Raw genomic sequence first — 20,251 nt, 5'->3', positions numbered from 1 at the left:
TTCAGCTTCAAGAACTCTCTTTAGCACTTCTTTTAAAGGAAGTCTAGTGGTTATAAACTCCCTCAACTTTTGCCTGTGTGGGAAAGTCTCTATGTCTCCTTAATTTCTAAAGGATAGCTTTTCTGAGTAAAGTGTTCTTGGTTGGCAGTTTTTCCTTTGAGCATTTTAAACTCTCTCTCATGACCTACAGGGTTTCTGTTGAGAATCTGTTGATAGTCTTATGGTTGTTCCCTTATATGAAATGTGCTTCTTTTCTCTTACAATTTCCACAATTCTGTTACTTTAATTTTTGATAACATTATTATAATGTGTCTCAGTGAAGCCTTCATTGAATCTGTTTGGGAACTTATGAGTTTCATGTACCTGGATGACCATATTTCTCCCAGATTTGGGATGTTTCCAGGCATTATTTCTTTAAATAATCTTTCAAGCCTTTCTTCTCTATTTTTTCATTCCAGGACTCCCATAATGTGAACATAAGTTCACTTGATGAAGTCCTCTAAGTCACACAGACTTTCTTCGCTTTTTTTTCATTCTCTCCTGGATAATTTCAAATGACCCATGTTCAAGTTCACAGATCAAGTCTGGTATTGATGCTCTGTATTGCAGTTTTTATTTAATTCATTACAATCTTCATCTTAAAGATTTTAAAAATGATTTCTATCACTCTGTTGAGCTTCTTGTTTGTTCTTGATTGTTTTCCTGATTTCATTGAGTGGCCTGTCTGTGTTCTCCTGTAACTTGCAGTACTTTCCATAAACAACTATTTTGTATTCTTTGTTCAGCAATATGTAAATCTCCATTTCTTTGGCATGAGTTACTGAAAAATTATTGTGTTCTTTTGGTTGCATCAAGTTTCCTTATTTTTGTTGTTATTAGTAACTTCACATTTCTGTATGCATTTGAAGGGCAGTCACATATTCCAGATTTTAAGGACTGGTTTTGTTGGAGAAAGATCTTCTCCTATTTGTGGGTGTGAGGACACTAGCTGGGTGAGATGTGCTAGTTCTGATCCAGCAGTGTAGTCTCCATGAAGCTCAGCCAGCTGAGCTCAGCACTGGGGAGGATTGAAGGGGTCCTCAGTGACTAAGGCTGCAGGTATCTGCAGTAGTAAATGAGGGTTACTGGGGATTTTAGTGACAAAGTCTGCTGAGGACCTTCTGTTTCCTTTTCTTCTGTGTGTGATTGTGTGGCCAAGGGGATCCCTACTGACACTGGGATTGGCTCACAGGCACCCTTGTAGTGGTGGTGATGACACTAGTGACTGTTGTGTGGAGCATTCAGAGTGGCCATGGAGTTTGGTCTGATCAAAGGTATTTGAGCAGAGACAGCAGCTCTGTTGTCCTGGATGCTAGCTATCCTGTAGCCATGGTGGTTGTGCTGCCTGAGATATGGGCACAAGCTCTATCAGAGAGCCAGGTAATGGTGCACATGGAGTGGGTATGGCTCTGGGGTCTAGGTGGTGCACCGAGTTGGCAGGTGGGCTGGCAGCCCTGGTCCCAGTAAGGTGCAACTCAGCTCCTTCTGAGGTGGGGGCACACCAGTGTCTCCCTCTCTTGGGGTTCCACAGCAGCAATGACTTCTGGTCACCTTAGTGTCCAAAGCTGCTGGCATCCTCTGTGGAGCAGATCGCTGGGATCTGTGTCAGCTAGCACTTTGGGGGTCTCCACTGTGAAAGTTGTAGAGGTTGTGGTTTGTGGGCTCATCAGAGTTGGTCATTATGTGCATTTTCTTTGGGAGAACTGAAAAGTTAGGACCATCAATAACCATTAGGGCCGCATGAATGGTAAATCCCCCAGACTTGGAGCTGCCCTGGAGCCCTTCGTCATAATCTGCTTCTTGTAGGGCCTGGTGCCTGTGGAGGCGTCATCACAGATCAATCAGGAAGGATCATAAATTCGGTCAGTCTCAAAATTTCTTGTGTCTGGACCACCATGATGAAGCCAAGAGAGAGAGTCCACCCGACATTTCCAGCCGTCAAGTGAGTACTTAGGACATGATTTTCTTTGATGACGTAATTTCATGGGAAGAGCTCTTTTTGGCCTTCACTGATTCACCCTTCACCTACCCCAGAGGCACCTAAAAAAATGGACTCTTTTACTCTCCACTAAAAATGCTTCAGTGCCTCCCTGTCTTCTGGATAAACCGTTTGCAAAATCCTCATGATGGGCTCCTGAAGACTCACCCCACCCCCAAATTTTTTTTGTCCTTTTGAAAGATTGTTTTGGATCTGATTATCCTTGGCACCAAGGAAGGACTCAGACTGGGTCAAAAGCAAACTAGTATTAAGGTTCCAGCATGTGTGAGGTACTGAGATGTCCCACACATGGTCTTCTTATACCCAAAGAGGCTCTACTCTCTGTCCTTGTGAGCATGACACGCTGGTGGCTAAGTAAGGATAAGGGGTAGGGGATAATGTCTTGAAAAGTATGGGGAGAAAGAAGTGGGGATACTTCCATGACTGAGAGCACCCCATGTGCAGTTTGTTTTACATTAGTTGAAATTGGACACCCCTCTCTCCTCTCTTCTGACGTAAGGAGGGTAAGCTTTGGCTGTCAGGGCCGTACCCCACTTCCCTACCCCATCCTACAGAGGAGGGGAGGCAGACACTGAGGAGGGACATCCACACGTTCGTGTCTGGGCCTGTCACCCTGGCATAGCTGCCTTGGCAAAAGGAAACACAGCACCTCGGTGACTATATTTCGACTCTTGTGGAGGCCTGAAACCCAGCTGATGTCTGAGATAAAAATTCCTTCATTGGTTTTTCAGAACCATAGGCAGGACTCCCTGGGTGACCCTGAAGACACCTCCTGCCCAGATGGAGGGTAAGGCCTTCCAGGGAGGAGAGACGGTCCTGGGGTGGCTGTTGTCTTTTCAGTGGAACTGGTGAACTTTCCTTCCCTTGTCTTCATCCGGCCTTGGACTTCTCATGAGCAAGGCTGGTGCCATCTGGTGTCCAGTCATTGGTGGAGAGAGACCGTCTGCTGAAGAAACAGTGATTCCAAACACTAATCCCTGCCTTTCTCCTTCCCCCATAGCCTCACCTGTGCGAGCGAGCAGGTAGAAATCCTGATGGACTTCCGGGTCCAATTTCCTTGGGAAAGTTTGTCCAGGATTCTCTCCAGTCTACTGACCATCTTCCAACATCATGACCGTCCAGTATCCCACAGATTCCAGCAAGCCGCCCAATTTCTTTGATGCATATTACTATGGTGATCTAGAAGGTAAGTGAGAGAGGATCCTTTGATGTCCCTCTCTCCTGGCTTTGTGACATGCTGTGCATGTGGCTGCACATGTGACTATTTAAATAAAGTTCAGTCATCACTCAGTTGGACATTTACTGAGTGAGAGGGAGTCAGTGGGACCCTATGACCCTCTCCCAAAACATTCATAGGTCCTGTCATTACAGATACGTTCTCTCTCAGCATTTCTACATGCCCAGACGCAGTATCTTTCCAAGTTGTTTCTTCATCCAAATATCGGGGCATATACACCTCAGCAAAAGAATCTTCTCCCTCTATTGATATCATTATATGTCATTTAGCATTTTTTTATTTATTTTTCCTGTGTGCCTAGTATATTTAATGCATTATATATATGTATATATATTGTATTATAAAATTACATGCATTAAATATTATAATATATAAAACATAATATACAATATGTAAATATATATTACATAACTATATAATGTATTATACATGTATATGTTGTATATGTACACATAGGTGTATCTGCTTCTACATGTAACTGTATTTATACATGTGTGCATATTTATAATATATCAGTATATGTTAACAGCACACAATAAGCATGTGACTTAGTATTGCAGTTCCAGAAACTCTATGTTCCCAGAGAATCCTTGAGATTGAATAATATGATACTGTCAGCAGAGTCCTGGCTTCTGGTCAGCATGTTCAGGGTCTTTGATTAAAGAGTCCAGCTGACCTCTGGCCAGAAGGAGCCCGAGGGGAAACAGTGCCAGTGTTCTACTCCCTCTCCTGACGCCTGCTCACCACGTGGCTTTAGATAAGTCATTTCACCCATTTTGACTTCGGTTTGCTCATTTATAAACTGAAGATAGAAATGATGTAGCAAAGCAATTTGGTACATAATAATGGGAACAGCCAGTACTTACCAGACTCCAGGGACTCCTCTGAAAACTTTGGGGAGGTTATGAAATTTCATCTTAACAAGTTCTATGTATCTAGGCTTGGTCCCCCCAAGGCTCACGGAGAGCAAATAGCATGTCTAAAGCCATTCCCCTCTAATGTCCACAAGGACTGTGACCCGGGGCCCTCTGATTCCTCAGCTGTGCTGGGCACACTCCATCACAGCGTGAGGATCAGCCCCAGGGCATGCCCACTGTGGGAGGCCAAGTGATTGTCTCCAGGTTTCCTGGATCCAAGGACCTAACTTGGGTCCCTGACATGGTCAAACTTCCTTTTAAATGGTTAATCTTTCTTTCTTGAAGCATATTCAAATGGTTTACTCCAGCATGAAACTGATCATTGGTCTTGTCATAGAACTGACCAGAGATGTGCAGGTCAGAGTTAGGATGGCCACCTGTCCTGTTTACCAAGGACAGAGAGGTGTCCTGACACCGTGGCGCTCAGTGCTGTAAGTGGGAAATGCCAGGCGGCTGGACGAGTGGCCACTCAGGTCAGAGCTGACCTTTCTGGCTCTAGCTCCAGAGGGGGACCAGTGCACCTCAGTCTAATGGAGCTGGGGGAAAGGAGGGAGAAGCACTGAGTGAGTTCTTCTTTGCATGCCGAGGGCAGACCTTCATTCTGCTCTGCCCTGGGTGACCAGGCCTGTCCCAGGGGAGGGGACAGCAGCGCACTTAGTGCTCAGCACCGCCCCTGGACACTCAGCTGCTGTGTGCAGGGCCGTGTGCCTTCCATTCCTGTATTTTGAGCCATCAGTTTCCTTTCATTTTTCTGTTTTGGTGTCTTTTCAGCCACACTGGTTTCTACTGAACAACCAGAGGGCACGTGAACACACGGCATTATTTCCCTCCCCTCCCCACCTAGGATTGTACTCCGGGGCTGGAGTCCCAGTGTCTTCTGCACATGGGAATGAAGTGTGCCAGGGACACGGTCTTGGCCAAGAGAACTTGGAGTGACTGAACCTGACAGTTTACTTGAGCCATAGCAGTCCCTTAACCGTCTCCCCTGCCTCCGGGTCCCCTCCCAGCCACTGCCCTTCCTCTGCAGCCCAGGCAGCCTCCTGGGGCCTCCTGTGTGCCCAGCTTCCCCAGGCAGGCGAGGGAGCCGCCTCCCACCAGCTTCAGGATGGATGCCCCTCCAGAAGGCCCGAGACTGCATCACCGAGGGCGTCACATGTCAGTGTCAGGGAAGGATGCCGCATGAGGATGACACCATTGATGGATTTATTTGTTCAAGGAGAGGAAAAGGTTTCCTCAGCCCTCCCAGGGTCCCTGACTGGGTCTGAAAATTAAACTGATAAAGACATAGTAACAGGAGAAAAGTATTCAAACGTTTATTTTTCACAGGTACACAGAAAACCCACATTTTTTTGTGGAATCATCAGACTTAGGTGGCCTGTGTTGTTCCCCTGGAACTTTGGCAAGTTTGGAGAACCAAGAACAGTTTGGGCCCCAAGAACAGCACAGTACCCCCCAGGCCTGGGCTGCCGTGTACAGCCTCTGGGCCCCTTCTTTCTGTTTGCAGAGTCTGGGGAATGTGGGAGCCTCTTCACAGGCCTGTCCAGCGATACCATCAGCTCTCTCGGGACTGACACTGCCTGTATCTGGACCATCCTCCTGAAGCCAACCCGGGAAGCTTTGCTGGGATTTCCCTTCCTCGAGGGAGTGCTCACGATGTGAGCTTCCTTTCTGAGGTTACTGTAGTTTTCTGGGAAGGAATCGGGATGGCCTCTTCCAGCTCATCCTCCACCATTCAGGGCAGGCGTCTGAACACGATCCAGCCCCATTTCCACGCTCGGTTGAAAACCCTGCGGGGGCTCCATGCCTTTGGAGAGAGTTTACTCCCCATAGCATAGGTTTTGAATTCTTTCATCATCTGGCTCCTGGTGTCCCCTCCCTCTGACCACCTCCCCCGTCTCTGCTGAGCCACACACGCTGAGTCTGGACACCCCAGACCTTCCGGCATCTCCGTGCCTTTGCTCGCACTTTCCCCTCTGCCTCTGACCTTCGCCACACTCACCTGCCCTCCAAGTGGGGTCCTCCATGAGTATTTCTGGATTCAGCCCAACGGCTCACTTTTTCATAAAGTCCCCTGACTTTCTCCCAGATGCTCGGATCTCTCCTTTTGTCGGCTACCAGGTATCCCGTGCAAATCTCAAGCTGGTCCTTAAAGCATAAAAAAAGTAGCACATCCTTGCTGATGCTTTTGCTTTTGTCCTACGATAACAGGAACTCATTCGAGGTAAAGAGATATTTTTTGAATGAATGACTCAATGAATGGATGAAAAAATGAATGAAGGTAATGATAGGGCAACAGAAGGCATTTCCAGCACATCATTAACGCAGAGCGTTTTTATTCCTGAACATTCTTCACAGGTTTTGACATGGGAGCCACATTTCCATCAATTTCAGATGAAACCAATGCAGCCCACGGTGGCAGATGAGACCTGATGTAATCTGTGTGACTAAGGGCCCTGTCTCTGCAGACCTGCTGAGTGATAGGGACCACCTGTAGGTTATGTAGGTTCTTTCTGGAACCTTAGAGACAAGAATAGGGTTTGCATCATTTTAGCAAACTTGCTCCATGCTTTTGAAAAAGGAAGTGTACTGAGATCAGGTTTGGGACACAGAGAAAGAGGGGAGGTAAGGAGAGAGCCAGGGATGACAGAGCTTTTTGCATCACCACTTCACCAGGGACCAAAAGGAGAGCCAGTTTTGAAATGTCCCTATATTAGTCCTTTGTCCTTGTCAAAGATTGCTGCTGAACCTGCCTGTCCTGGCACTGAGGAAGGACTCAGGTTGGGCCAAGAGCAACCTGATATAAAGGGTGCTAGCGGTGTGTCCTGGGGTCCTCCCCTTGTCATGCTGGACCGTGAGAGTCTCTGGCCTCTCTCCTGTGAGCATGGGACCTACTGGTCGCTAAGTAAGGGAGAGGAATGAGAAATGCTGTGTTGAAGGGTCTATGGTCTGCACGGAAGGACAAAGAGGAGGGAGCCATCAGCGGGAGTATGACAGCCTCGTGTTCATGTTGTCCTACAGTGGGAAGGGTTGGACGCCCCTGGCACGTCTGCCCTGAGTCAGGGAGGGCGAGTGGTGGCTGCCGGGTGGCCCCATCTGCCAGAGGAAGAGGAGGCTGAAACACGGAACAGCACCCACACACTCAGGTGTGGGGCTTCTCACTCTGACACTGAGGTGGGGGCCCCATGAAACTCCCAACTGTGTCGGCTTTGTTTTGATACTTGTAAAGGCCCGAAACACAGCTGGCATCTGAGATTAAAATTTCTGCTTCAGCAACTCAGACACATAGGAAGGGCTCCCTGGAAGACCTTGACGGCACCTGCAGCCCAGGTGGAGGGAGGACTCCAGGAGTTGGGAAGTGTGGGGAGACCGTCATCGGTCAGAACTGAATGGCCTCCCTTCCGTGTCCTCATGTGGATTTTCCCCTCTCACAAGCGTGGCTGTGCTTGTCTGATGTCCACCCACTGGTGCTGGGCAGCTGCCTGGTGGAAAGAATGCAATTCCAAACACTGATGCCTGCCTTTTCCTCTGTCAACAGCCTCGCCTGCCAGAATGAGCAGGTGCAAGTCCTTGATGGACCCAGTTCCCTTGGGATCATTTGTCAAGTCATGTCTGTCTTCTACTGACTCTTTTCCAACTACTTAACCATGTCATTCTCCAGAAATGCCGGTTGCCAGTCTGCACTCTTTGATGCCCACTACTAGATTCCCAAGGTAGGTGGAGCAGGGGTTCCTTCTGAGTCCCTTTTCCTCTTGTTTGAATATTTGCTTGGAGATTTATAGGTGTCCTAAAGCTCATGGAAATTTTTGGAGAAGAAAGCAGCTCCTGGTCTTTGGGTACTGCTCCTGTTCTGGTCCCACGTCTGCCGTGTCCCCTTGTGGTCACAGCACACAGCACAGTAGCACGGTGTGCAGTTTTGACTGTGAGGTCCCCAAAAACACCTGAAATTGAATGATATCAGCTAAGTCCTGGCTTCCATTCAGTGTGTTTCTGGTCTTCAGGTACAAAGGATCCAGTCAAATGCAGGCCAAATGGAGCCAGAGATGTAAAAATAACAACTTCTAGTCTCAGTTCTTACACAGAATTTTCAAGTGCACGTAGGTAATTACTTTCATCTTTGTTGAATTTGGTTACCTCATTTAGAATTAGGGGATAGAACAAGAGAACATTAAATAGACAATGATGATGACAACCAGGTAATACTTTTCAGCACTTAACGATATTCAAGGTATTTCTCTGGGTACCTTGGACAGCTCATCAATGTCCTCTTAAAAGAATTCTACGTCATTAGTGTTGCGATATCCATCTTACAGATGAGAAACCTGAGGTAAAGAGGGTGAATAACTTGGTCAAAGCCATCCATTGAATGCCCTCAGGGACTGTGGCTCACACTCGTCTGATTCTGAGGCTGTTGTGAGTTAGGTCGGGAAAGCAATCCAGAGTGCCCTGCCAACTGCGGGAGGCCCTGTGATTGCAGTAAGAACTCCTGGATCCAAGCACCTAACTCGGGTGCCTGAAATGGTGAAATATCTAAACATTAAGATGCCTCATATCTCCTCGCTGGAAAATTTCATTCAATTGGTTTACTCCACCAACAAATTGATCATCAATCTTATTACAGAATTTATAACAAAAGCAATGTATAGGTCAGAGTTAGAATGATCAACTTTCCTAGTTTAGCCAGGAATGAGGTCCTGGGACACAGGTCTTTCAGTGCTGAACCAGGTCAATTCCTGGTCATTTTGGGACCAGCTGGTAACCCTGGTCAGAGTTGACTTTTCTCACTGTGGCTCCTGAGTGGAAACATTGTAATTTAATTGAGTGGAATCAAGAAAAAAGAAGGCAGGAATGAGTTAGTCTTTGCATGCTGAGGGCAGACCTTTGTTCTGCTCTGCCATGTGTGACCAGGCTTGTCCCTGGGGTGGGGACAGAAGTGCTCTCTCCTATTCCTGCTCAGCACCACCCCTGGCCACTCAGCTGCTCTTCACAGAGGAGTGGGTTTTCCATTTCCATACTTTGACCCATAAATATAACTTCCAACTTTTCATTTTGTTTTTCTGTTCTGATGTCTTTCAGATGTAATCGAATCACCAAGGATAAGAGGTAAGTGTGAGCGATGTTATTTCACTTCTCCTTCTCCTTACATAGAGAATATATGTTCTGTGGTTGGGGTCTGAATGACTCACCTGGAATCACATGTACTAGAGACATGTTGTATTCATGTGCCAGGGACACGTTCTTGCCCAAAGGACCAAAGTGTTTCTGAGACTGACAATCTACTTCAGCCCTAGCAAACCTTGACCTGTCAAGGCTGCTTCCTGGTCCCCTCCTTCCGATTACCTCCCCCCGAGCCCTCTGGGGCCCCCTGTGTGCACAGCCTCAGCAGGCAGCGGAAGGGGCCGCATCCTGCCAGCATGTGTCCCACAGGATGGAGCCACCTCCAGATGGCTGGAGCTACAGAGCTGAGGGTGCCACCATCTCAGTGTCAAGAATGAGAGCATCCAGGGGACAGGGAAGGATGCAGCCATAAGGAGGCAGGTGGAGGGAAGAAGGGTCTCCTGGGGATTCAGGCCATTGTTGATTGATCCATTCACTCATTATTGAGTGATTATGAGGTGTCAGATTCAGATTGAGTTATTTACAAAAAAATTATTTGGATCCTCGTACACCCCGAGGAAGGTGTAGCAGATCTTTCTGCTCTTCCCTACATGTGATCAGGCCTCTCTCCTGTCTGTGTCCAGAACCATTCTCTGGCACTCAAGTTCTGCCTCCCAGCATGCTCTGCGTTTCCCATTTTTGTGCCTTGATGCATCAGTAACTTCCAGGCTTTCATTTTGCTTTTCTGTCTAGGCAACTTTTCAGCAGCCATTCGCATACCTGGGAGGAGAAAAGGTAAGCGTGGGCAATATTATTTCACCTTTCTCTCTCCTCATAGAGGGATTCTGTGCTTTTGGGTGAAATGCGAATGGCTTGCTGGGAACTGCGCACGCCTATGAGACATTTGGTGCCGAAACAATGTCATAAGTACCTTGCTGTTCTCTTCAGCCTTCACAATCCATAAATCCTCCTTTCTTGTAGATTTCCTGAGTTTCCCTCCCTGTTCTCCTGCCCCCTCCACCATCACCTCCTCTGCAGCCCAGGCAGCTTCCTGGGGCCTCGGGTGTGCACAGCCTCACCAGGCAGGGGAGGGAGCTGCCTCCCATGGATGATTGTCCCACAGGATGGCGCCGCCTCCAGATGGCTGGGACCTGCAGAACTGAGAGTCACCCACCGTCTCAGTGTCAGAAATGAGAGCATTGGGGGGACGCAGCTTGAGGGGGGTGGGCTGGAGGGAAGAAGGGTTTCCTCATCATACAGGCAACTTCATGTTTTTATTTACCTGATGCTTAAAATGTGCAATGTATGGAGTAAGCACTTTACCTACCTGGCCGCCGCTGACTCTAGAACACCCCTACAGCAGGCGTTTCTTATCCTGATAATGGTGAACATCACTCAAGCCCTGTGATTCTGGGAAACACGAAGGTTCTGACCGCCCCTGCTCCTTACCGGACCCTCTGTGTCCTAGGGACTTCTTACCACAAAGACCTCTTTTCCCCAAATAACTTAGAGGAGACCGACATATGACCCCTTCTTCTTCTAGGCAACCCCAGACAGTCCCTGAAATTCTTCATCTTTCCTCATCAGTGATTAGCTGAACTGTTTTTCTCCATGTGTCAGTAGAAATACTTGTAAATGGATTTAAATAAACTCGAGTTTAGCAGCCCTTCTCCCCACAGGATGGGGCAGACTGCCTCAACACCAATGGCGAACAAGCATCGCAAAGCAGAGCAAACTTCTGGAATCTGCTGACCACGAGGAGAGACATTCCTTATCAGCTGATCACAGCTGCTCAACCCGTGCCTACCCTCCATCCTTCGGAGCCTTCTGCCCTCCTCCCTGTAAGGGAAAATTCCTTTCTCCTGACCTGTGAGATCCTTGCCGATCTTGTGATCACAGCATTCTACTTATTACTATAATCAGTTTGAATAAAGTCTCTCTTCACCTAAACTGCATTGTCTTACATTTGAAAACCCTCATTTCACAGTGCAGGAGACTCAGGCATCCCTTGGAGTGATGGGAACAACTTTGGATGGCGTTTAAGATAAGATACAGTCTCCTCTGGGCACATCTAGGGCACGAGAGCTGCCTACTTGCTCTTTCTATTGAGCACGAGAAAAAGCTACAGACACACAAATGAGCCCCTGGGCTGGGTTTCTCCTGCGCTCTGGCAATGGGGTTGAAGATTAAGAATATTTTGGTGAGAATGGGTTACTGTTTTGTTCCTCACTAGCCAGGACCAAATTATGCTACAGTGAGGGGATGAGTCTCCTAAAAGCTTCCAAAAAGAGTGACACAGCTGATAAGAGACACAGAGTCAGCATTTCCTGACCAGTGTGGCCAGAGACTAGCGCCAGATTGCCCGTGGACAGATGCAAGGGCTCAGCCGGGAAGGAATGCCTGAGGCTGCTTCTGGAAGCCAGCATCTTCAGTCTTATGTTTGTCCATGGGAGACTGAGACCAGAGTAAACTCTCTGAGGTCTGGTGAGTCTTCATGTCTGGGTAAGAAGGCCCCCACTGGGCATAGACAGAGCAGTGGTGGAAAAAGCCGTATATCCTGCCAGAACAGTTTCTGCAGAAAAGAGAATGAGGACAGGTTATGTTCAAGGGGAAAAGCCTAGGGAGGGAAGGAAGTCCTCAGCCAGGAGGCTGGGAACTCCCGGGCCACATGCGTGTGGGGCAGGGCACCTGTGAGAAGGAAAAGGGAGGTCAGTCCAAAGCACAGATGTGCCCCAGCTGGAATCAAGGCCAGAGAGGCTCTGGGCAACACACCTGGGCTATGCTGCCATGGGCCCTCTGAGCGACACCCCTGTGCCACTGTCTCCCTCCCCCCTGTGGGTTCTCCCAGTCCCCCAGGCCGCCCCGCACTGCCTGCCTCAGTGTGCAGAAGGGTGAAAGCTGCTGCCGCTCCCGGGACAGTCAGATGTCGTCACATCAACCCTCCCCACAAACTGCCATCAGTTACCCTTAGCAATGGCCATGACCGTATCGTCACCCCTGAGGTGTGAGGATTCTGGGGCTGTAGGTGATGGCCTGGGGTTTCTCCCTGGGGGTACACTGTGGTCTGTCACTGCCCCAGCCAGCTGGGGAGCATGCATCAGCCACCTGCCATCCCACACCCTCCCCTGATCTCCGTGCTGTTTAAGGCACTTCAGGGTAAACTGTTGATCCATGAATTCCTCTCTCCTTAGATGCTGGCAGGACCCAACCTAACCTACCAATCAAGGTGGGGGATTTCCCACCACATCCCTCAAAGGTGCTGCCCGTGAGAAGGAGGACCCAGGGGAGATGGGGCAGCGGGTGCAGGGGAGGGGGGGGTCCCTGTAGGAAAGGAGCAGTGCCATTGTTTCTGTCCTCAGGAACGGTGCCCTGCTTCTGACCCAGTGGGGGGCCTCCCTGGGTCGCCTGTCCTCCCCGGGCAGGTGGGGTGGGAGGACAGCATGGCCCCACAGCCCATGAGCCCTCCGAGTCTCAGCGCAGAGCAGAACTGCATCGCCTCTCTGCGGAGACAGCCTGCAGTGGTGCCTCCCGGTCCTCGCCGGCTTGCCTCCCTCTCCACCCCAGCAAAGCCTCTGAGACCTCACCCCAATGTCCCGTCTTCATCCTCGCTCGGCCACAGGAGAGGGACTGGTGGCAAACACAGCAGCAGCAAGGGGACATCCAGTGGAACCCCTGGGGACCTTCTCTGCCAGCTTCACCCGGCCCAGCCTCCGGTCTTCTTGGTTGACAGTGTGAGCCAACAGTCTTTGAAAAGGGCAAAGGGACAGCGTGCAGACGTTTTTGGAGCAGCCCGTCTGTCTGAAGCCTTGTCGGTGATGACATGGGAACTGCCCGGCTCCTTCATGCTCAACCTCCTGCTCTTTGTTTCCCAGGAACGATCCATGACCAGACGGCCTTTTCCACATTTGCCAAAGGAAACATACAGCAGGTGGTTTAAGCCCTGTTTGTGAGGCACCGTCTCCGAGGCGCCCTTCGCCCTAGAGGCCACCTGAGTTACCAGGGGGAGGTCTGGACCCCTCCGCAGGTCCTCGGGGACTGGGGCCCTCAGAAGCACAGATCACATCATCTGCCTCACCCTCCCAGGGGTTGAGTCTGGAACTGAGGAGCTGTGGCCCCACCTTAACGTCAGTGAAGATGGCCCTGGAGAGAAATGTGGGCACTGGCTGGCTCAGCCCAGGAGACATGGGCAGAAAAGAGGGTGGAGCAAGGGTCAGGCCAGACCTGAAGGCATTCTCAGCCACCCTGAGGCACGCAGATTTTATGGGGAAGGCAGGGAGTCCTGCAGGGGGTGTGTGGGGAGTAGACATGAATCGGATGGGGTTCAGTAGGTAGGGGCAGGGGGAGCTGGAAGAGACCGAGGTGGGCTCCTTCTGGGACCTACGGTCACATCGGCACGGAAGAGTCATCCCACCCTGGGCTCGGATGGGGGAAAGGAAACCCCCGCTGACTTGCTGGGGTGGCTTCGGCGCAAGGGTCCAGATACAGAAGTGTGTTTCCCAGGGAGTTAATGACTCTGTCCAGGCCTGTGGGGAGGCCCCCACGGTCCCCAGACTCTCCACACAGGAGGTGGGGACAGGCAGGCTCCGGCAGCCCTGGGCCCCACAGGGGCTGTGCTGTCCAGCAGCCCAGATCCTTTATGATCGCCCTCACTTCCTGGTCATCTGGAAGCAGGTGACATCAGCCCAGGTCTGATGACCCCCCCCATCAGCACGGGGGCTTGTCTGCGTTACTCTTTTCATTAGCTTTTAGGAGACTCATCCCCTCATATAGTCATCTGTTCCCGGCTAGTGAGGAACAGAAGAACAGTAACCCATCCTCACGCGAAATATTCGTAATCATCAACCCCATTGCCAGAGTTCAGCAGAAACCCAGCCCAGCGTCTCGTTTGTGTGTCTATAGCCTTTCCTTGTGCCCAACAGAAAGAGCAAGTAGATATGCCCAGACAAAGGAGACTCCATTCTATCTCAAATGCCAACCAAAGTTGTCCCCATCACTATAAGGGCTGCCTGAGGCCTTGTGCTATGAAATGAGGATTCTCAAATTTAAGACAATGCAATTTAGGTAAAGAGAGACTTTATTCAAACTGATTGTAGTAATAAGTAGAATGCTGCGACCACTAGATTGGCAAGGATCTCACAGGTCAGGAGAAAGGAATTTACCCTGGTAGGGAGGAGGGCAGAAGGCTTGGGAGGATGGAGGGTAGGCACTGGCTAAACATCTGTGATCAGACAGTTAATCAGGAATGTCTCTCCTCATGGTCAGAAGATTCCAGAAGGGTCTTCAAGGCAAGTTTTTCTACTCGGCAATACTTATTCATCATTGGTGGTCTAGGAGAGATGAGAATCCTGTGGGGAGGAAGGCAGCTAACACTAGAGTTTGTGTAAGTCAATTCAATGAGCTTATTCTTCCTATTGACAGGAGAGGAAAAACAGTTAAGCTAATCATCAATGAGAAAAGAGAAGGGATTTGTCTGCTTTGTTGTAGGTTATGTATAATAATACATATACATATATACATAATATACATGTGTGCTTATATGTATATTTGCATATATGTATATATACAAATAAATACTTTTTACATATTTGGGTACTTACACATATATACATAGGCATATACATATACATATTTGTATGCATAGATACATACATAAATATGCACATGATATACATATATACATGTGAGTATGTATAATTGTGTGCATATTTATTCATATAACATGGATAATGTAACTTCTGTAGAGTATATACTATCCATATCACATACCTAAGTATACTAGAAAATGCCAAAGGGATGATCATAAGATCAATAAATAGAAATGTTATGAGAGACATGTGGTAAACAATCAAGATGACAGATACAATTTTAAAATGGGGACTCCTATCAGTTTCCCAAACCCCAAGATGCTGGAACAGAACTGTATGCTTCTGGAGAGGGTCACTGGAGAGCAGTGACCCTCCCTAACCAGATGATGGCCCAGTAGGACTCTGGGTCAAACTCACTCCAACAGAGACACAACAGCCACATGCCAACATGTCACGTAGCCAGGCAGGGAGAGGGGAGGGGACATTAGCAGGTACCCTCCCCACACCTACTTACCATTTGTTTCACCAAAATAATACACCTCAAAAAAAGTAGCGGGATGGCTGGGCTCTCTGGAGTACTTGATGGTCATGACGTTGGAGGAAGAACGATGGAAGACACTTAACTCGTAACAAATCTTCTCATAATTATCGGATCCAAGAGGCCCGTCGTAGATTACCAGATACTCTTTCTTACAGTTGAGGCTGTTGAGGAAGAGGAACAGGCAGGCATCAGCGTCGGGAGTCGCCTTTCTCCACCAGGGACTGGGCACACTCACACAGCTTTGCCTTGGGTGCCAGGCCAGGTGGGGACAAGGGAAGGAGAGTCATTCTCTCTTTTGATGAGCGCCCAGTCGTCCCAGGATGGTCACTCCAGGATACTCAGACATAGGAAGAGCTCTTCCCCTCCAACTGGGCTGCAGGTGACTTACAATCTCCCGAGAAGCCCCTGGGATGCCAAAGCAGGAGATGGGGATCAGGAGACACTGGTCTTTCAGGCCCATAAGGGTCAAAGAGCAGCCAAGACTGTGGTATGATTTCTCGGGCAATGACCTCTGGGTCAGGCTGAGCGGCCCCAGACCTGAGTGGGTGGATGTCACTCCTGGTTCACCCTCCACCTCCCTGGCAGAGGGGCCCAGAAACCCAAACTTGGCCTCCATGACCAGTGGAGGTGACAGGGGAGGCCATCCCTACCTCCTGGGAAGCATTGTGTACATGGGATTGTCACACTGCTGCTGAGGCCGCCCACCTCTTTCTTCTACCCTTAAGGACCTGATTCCCCACCCATCATGCTCACCCAGCCACCAGCATGGCTCCCACAGGAGAGAGGCCAGAGCCCCTCTGGGTTAGAGCAAGACAAGCAGGGGCATCCACCAGGACGCACACGCAGGGCCTTTCCTACCAGCTTTGCCCTTGGGCAGCCTGATTCCTTCCTTGGTGCCAAGGACAGTCAGATCCAAAATCAATCTCAAAGGACAAAGGGAAATGAGGGGGAAATTCACAATGATCCATCCTTCTGACCCTCAGAGAAATGGCGGTACAGAAATGCCTGGCCCCTCGCCCCGGCGGCCAGGTTTGGGTGGATGGGCCGGGCCCTGTTTTTGAGGTGGTGGCCGTCCCTAAGCCATCCTTCATCCCAGGGAGCCCCTACACGAAGTAGTGGGAATCCCAACCCCATAGCAGGTCTGCGCTGGCAGGGGCCCTCGGTCACCCAGATCTCAGCCCTGTCTCGGCACCCATCGTGAGCTGCGTGTGGCTGGGCTGGAACTGATGGGCATGCGACTCCCATGTGAGAACCTTTGCAGACCGCCTGATGCAAAACTGCGATGGCTCCTTCTGCGTCAGAAATGCCCTGCGGCCTTACCGCCTCATGCACCCTTTCATTCATTCACTCAATCAGTCACTCGTTACTTAAAAAAAAATTCCTTGAGCCATGAAGGAAAGACTCCCATTCAGGAGACACAAACATGGACACAGGCAAGGGCAACACGACACTGGATGGTCCGTCTAGAGTTTTGCGCAGGGAGCAGATGGGGCTGAAATCAGAGAAAACTGCCCAGGTGGAAGGGAGTCAGAACAGGAGCTGTAGGTGCCATGAAAAGTTAGTCCCCCAGCAAAATTGTGAAGTGTGAAACGGGGACCCAAGCAGCAGGAAGGGGAGTGGGTCAGTGGTCAAAGGTCTGTCCCGGGCAGAGGGGAGAGTGTGAGCGCAGCACGGAGCTGCTGCGAGGGCAGGGGTCCAGCCTCAGTGTGTGCTGGCTCAGCACAGGGAGGACGGGGGCGAAGGGGACAGAGGGACGGGATACCCAGAGGACACCACACCGGCATTACAAAGCCACACAAGGGCAACCTTATCCAGAGGTGAGGGAGCCACTGAAGGGGCTCAGCCTGCCGTGAAATGGGTCAGAGCGCGTTTTGGATGTGTGTGGAGGCTGGTGGAGATGGTCCACCTAGAAGAGGACTACATGGGCTGCTCACATAAAACTACAACATCGGAGAGAAGACTCACGTCCTGAACCTCACCTGACGTAGGGTAATGCCAGCAGAATTTTGTGACCTGGGTGCACCTGGATGGTCCAGACACAAAGTGTTTCAGGCCCGATGTAGTTGTAGAACCTGCCCGTCAGGTTCGTGAAGACACCTCCACAGTCACTATACACTAGAAAGAGAAGGAAAGGGATGCAGATCCCCGAAGGAGCCCCTGCCCCAGGAAGAGCAGGCCGCCCTGGGCCCACACCATGCCCACCATCCGGCCCTCACGGTCCCACGATCGCATCCCAACCTCGATGACCCACACCCCATGGCCCACAAGCAAGGTGGGCGTTTAGGTCTGACTCTCCCCACAGCCCTCTCAGGAACCCCTAACCGTGAACCCGAATCCTCCTGAAGAGGGACAGAAGGTGCTCAACACCTGGCCAGCACCACGGGTCTGACGACCAGGAGTCACGCACCAGGGAGCAGGAAGGCGGCACCCACAGCTCACTCTGCGCCCCTGAAGCTGCCCTCCCAGGACGGGCCTGGGCAACAGCAGGTGGGCAGTGCTGCCCCGGGGGCCTGACCCTCACCCTCTGGAGGAGCCCTCACTGTGACCCTGCAGGACCCGGGGCCAGGACCCTGCTCAGGGAGGCCTCTGCATCCAAACTGTAAGTAGGATAAAATCAGACCTTTGTCGGGGCCATTTGGGGTCAAATGTGTTCATGTGGGTGACCTGCGGGGACAGTAGCTGGACCCGGACACCCCGAGGTAAACCAGCCAGTCCACAAGGGCCTGAGTCCCCAGGAGACTCCTCTTCCCTCCCCCCGCCTCCCCACGCCGCGGCCTTCCCTGTGCCCTCGATGCCCTCAGTTCTGACACTGAGATGGTGACACCTCAGCTCGGCATCCTCCCGCCTTCTGGAGGGGCCTCCATCCTGCGGGACCCGAGCTGGTGGGAGGCGGCTCCCTCCCCTGCCTGGGGAGGCTGGGCACACAGGAGGCCCCAGGAGGCTGCCTGGGTGCAGAGGGAGGGCAGTGGCTGGGGGGGACCCGGAGGCAGGGGAGAGGGTGAAGGGACTGCTCCGGCGGAAATGGACCGTCCGGTTCAGGCACTCCACGTTCTCTTGCCAAAAAGATGTTGCCAGCACATTTCATTCCCATGTGCAGAAGCTGCTAGGACTCCAACCCCAACGCACAGTCCTGGTGGAGGCGGGAGGGGAGTAATGCCGTGTGCGCACTTACCCTCTGGACGCTGAGTGGACGCCAGCATGGCTGAAAAGACACCAAAACAGGAAAACACAAGGAGCATGTGATGTCACTGACGGCACAGAACAGGAGACTGGACAACACACACAGGTGCTGAGCAGTGCAGTGTCAAAGGTGGCACCGAGCACCCAGGGAGGGACATTGCTGTCCCCCCCCCCCGCCCCCTGGGACAGCCTGGTCTCACAGGGCAGAGCAGAATGAACAGCTGCCCTCGGCACGTGAAGACTGGCTCATTCAGTGCTTTCGCCTGTGCCTACGATTAGCCCGGTGAGTGGACGGGGATCCGGCTCCTGAACCCAGTCAGGGAAGGCAGCTCTGAGAGGCTCACCAACTTCCCTGGGGCCCTGGGATCGCCCAGGATTACGTCTGAAAACCTCCTCTCCCAGGAAGCCTCTCAGTCCTGCCTCACCAACACAGTGGTCACCCTCCCAGCACCTGAGCTCTGCTTGAAAATTCTGTAATGGGACCAGTGATCAACGGGATCCCTGCTGGCAGCTGCCCTTTGCTCCTGAGTATCCTGAGCTGCTCTTGCTGCCATGTGGCCCTGCCTGGGGCTCGTGGAGAGCACCCCATCACTGTGGGGCTTCTCCTGGGCCTCTGCCCCTTGCCTCAGATGCCCGCTCCCACCTCCCAAGTATCTGCAGGTGATACTCCTCTGGAACAACTGTGCTGAGCCCTGCCCGGCCCCAGCAGCACCCAGGGTAAGGCTGTGAGGCAGGAGGGCGGCAGGGAGGCCCACCAGACATGTGACAGACAAGACACCGGAGCCCAGAAAATCTTTAAAATGATTTGGTCTCAGCACAGGGACATGGCCATTCCCGTTTGTCCCCTCCTCCTCCAGCCTAAGGGTGAGCCCGGCATCCTGTAGGAGGGCAGTGCCTTGCAGGCTGTCACCCACGAGGCCCAGGTCAGCAGCAAGCAAACCGTGCAGAGCCTCTTAGCTGAACGGGGAGCCCAGGAAAGGGGCTGGTGGCCGTGCGTTACCTGTGCTGAGCAGCAAGGCCCACGTGCAGGCGCCGGACAGCCACATGGGGGCGGTTGGCACAGCCTCAGGAGTGCCCTTGGCCCTGGAGGCCGGGCCTTTATAGAGGCAGCTCCTGAAACCTGATCCCCTGGCTCCTGTGAGCCGAGGCCAGCAGGGCTCAGGGCTGTGGCTGCTGCAGGGCCCCAGCTCCTCCAGGGCAGCCTGGCCTCCTGCTCGGCACCACCCATGTGGTGCCAGGGCTCTTGCTCACCTATACTGAGAACGTGGCTGGGTTCTCAGCCTCCTGTCCTCTCTCTGGTCCTGGATAAGGAGTGACAAGTGGGCCCCAGAGGGAGGTGGAGGTGGCTGCTGTGCACTCACCACCACGCTGAGGGTGAGGCCAGCTCTCAAGGGAGGCCGAGCAAGGGAATGGGGGGACGCAAGTGCCGAGCCCCTGGAGATGTCAGCCCCGCAGCACCACACGTCCTGTAAAGCAGGCAACATCTGTCCTTGCTGTGTAAGGCAATTTGAGGTGGGCTTTCTGTCACATGCAGCACAAAGCAACCTCAGCCCTCCAAGGTCTCCTGGATCCCAGAAGGTCAGTGCGTGCCCCGTGGGGAGTCTTAGAAGAACAGCAGTCTATCTTGAGTTTGAGCCTCCAAGCTGAGCAGACCTGCAC

At 51.5% G+C, this 20,251-nt stretch overlaps 2 protein-coding genes across 4 annotated transcripts; one reads left to right on the top strand and one right to left on the bottom strand.

Annotated features, from left to right (window-relative positions):
- Positions 1–1,849: 1,849 nt before the first annotated feature.
- On the top strand, positions 1,850–11,214 carry LOC118971145 (spermadhesin family member). 2 transcript variants are annotated; one of them, XR_012132980.1, is made up of 6 exons: positions 1,850–1,981; positions 3,039–3,224; positions 7,728–7,902; positions 9,266–9,292; positions 10,040–10,081; positions 10,966–10,986. XR_012132980.1 is itself a non-coding variant. In XM_073240249.1 (6 exons), exons 2-6 carry the CDS (start codon positions 3,149–3,151, stop codon positions 11,036–11,038), a joined length of 270 nt encoding a protein of 89 aa, XP_073096350.1. In that variant the 5' UTR covers positions 1,850–1,981; positions 3,039–3,148; the 3' UTR covers positions 11,039–11,214. The 2 variants fall into 2 exon arrangements, 1 of the variants encoding a protein (XP_073096350.1); XM_073240249.1 differs by having other exon boundaries at positions 7,851–7,902; positions 10,966–11,214.
- A 3,137-nt stretch (positions 11,215–14,351) lies between these two features.
- Positions 14,352–19,673, bottom strand: SPADH (spermadhesin family member). 2 transcript variants are annotated; one of them, XM_073240247.1, is made up of 5 exons: positions 19,593–19,673; positions 18,585–18,614; positions 17,392–17,527; positions 15,386–15,573; positions 14,352–14,631 (listed from the first exon to the last, which is right to left on the bottom strand). In XM_073240247.1, the coding sequence occupies exons 1-5, from the start codon at positions 19,636–19,638 to the stop codon at positions 14,603–14,605; spliced, it is 429 nt and encodes a 142-aa protein (XP_073096348.1). In that variant the 5' UTR covers positions 19,639–19,673; the 3' UTR covers positions 14,352–14,602. The 2 variants fall into 2 exon arrangements, with proteins under 2 accessions (XP_073096348.1, XP_073096349.1); XM_073240248.1 differs by having other exon boundaries at positions 14,352–14,613.
- Positions 19,674–20,251: the final 578 nt, after the last annotated feature.

This window comes from Manis javanica, chromosome 7 (assembly GCF_040802235.1).
Source record: "Manis javanica isolate MJ-LG chromosome 7, MJ_LKY, whole genome shotgun sequence".
In the NCBI taxonomy this organism is placed as follows: domain Eukaryota; kingdom Metazoa; phylum Chordata; class Mammalia; order Pholidota; family Manidae; genus Manis; species Manis javanica.
The sequence above is the reverse complement of the archived record's forward strand: the minus strand, read 5'-3'. Positions and strand labels throughout refer to the sequence as shown.

What these genes read in the sequence shown, in the direction of transcription:
- LOC118971145 (XM_073240249.1), top strand. Translation starts at nt 3,149, where the DNA reads ATGACCGTCCAGTATCCCACAGATTCCAGCAAGCCGCCCAATTTCTTT. An exon ending in CGAATCACCAAGGATAAGAG is followed by an intron (nt 9,293 to 10,039) that starts GTAAGTGTGAGC and finishes TTTTCTGTCTAG; the next exon opens with GCAACTTTTCAGCAGCCATT. An exon ending in CATACCTGGGAGGAGAAAAG is followed by an intron (nt 10,082 to 10,965) that starts GTAAGCGTGGGC and finishes TTCTCCCCACAG; the next exon opens with GATGGGGCAGACTGCCTCAA.
- SPADH (XM_073240247.1), bottom strand. Translation starts at nt 19,638, where the DNA reads ATGTGGCTGTCCGGCGCCTGCACGTGGGCCTTGCTGCTCAGCACAG. An exon ending in GGCCTTGCTGCTCAGCACAG is followed by an intron (nt 18,615 to 19,592) that starts GTAACGCACGGC and finishes GTGTCTTTTCAG; the next exon opens with CCATGCTGGCGTCCACTCAG. An exon ending in GTCCACTCAGCGTCCAGAGG is followed by an intron (nt 17,528 to 18,584) that starts GTAAGTGCGCAC and finishes TTCTCTTTCTAG; the next exon opens with TGTATAGTGACTGTGGAGGT.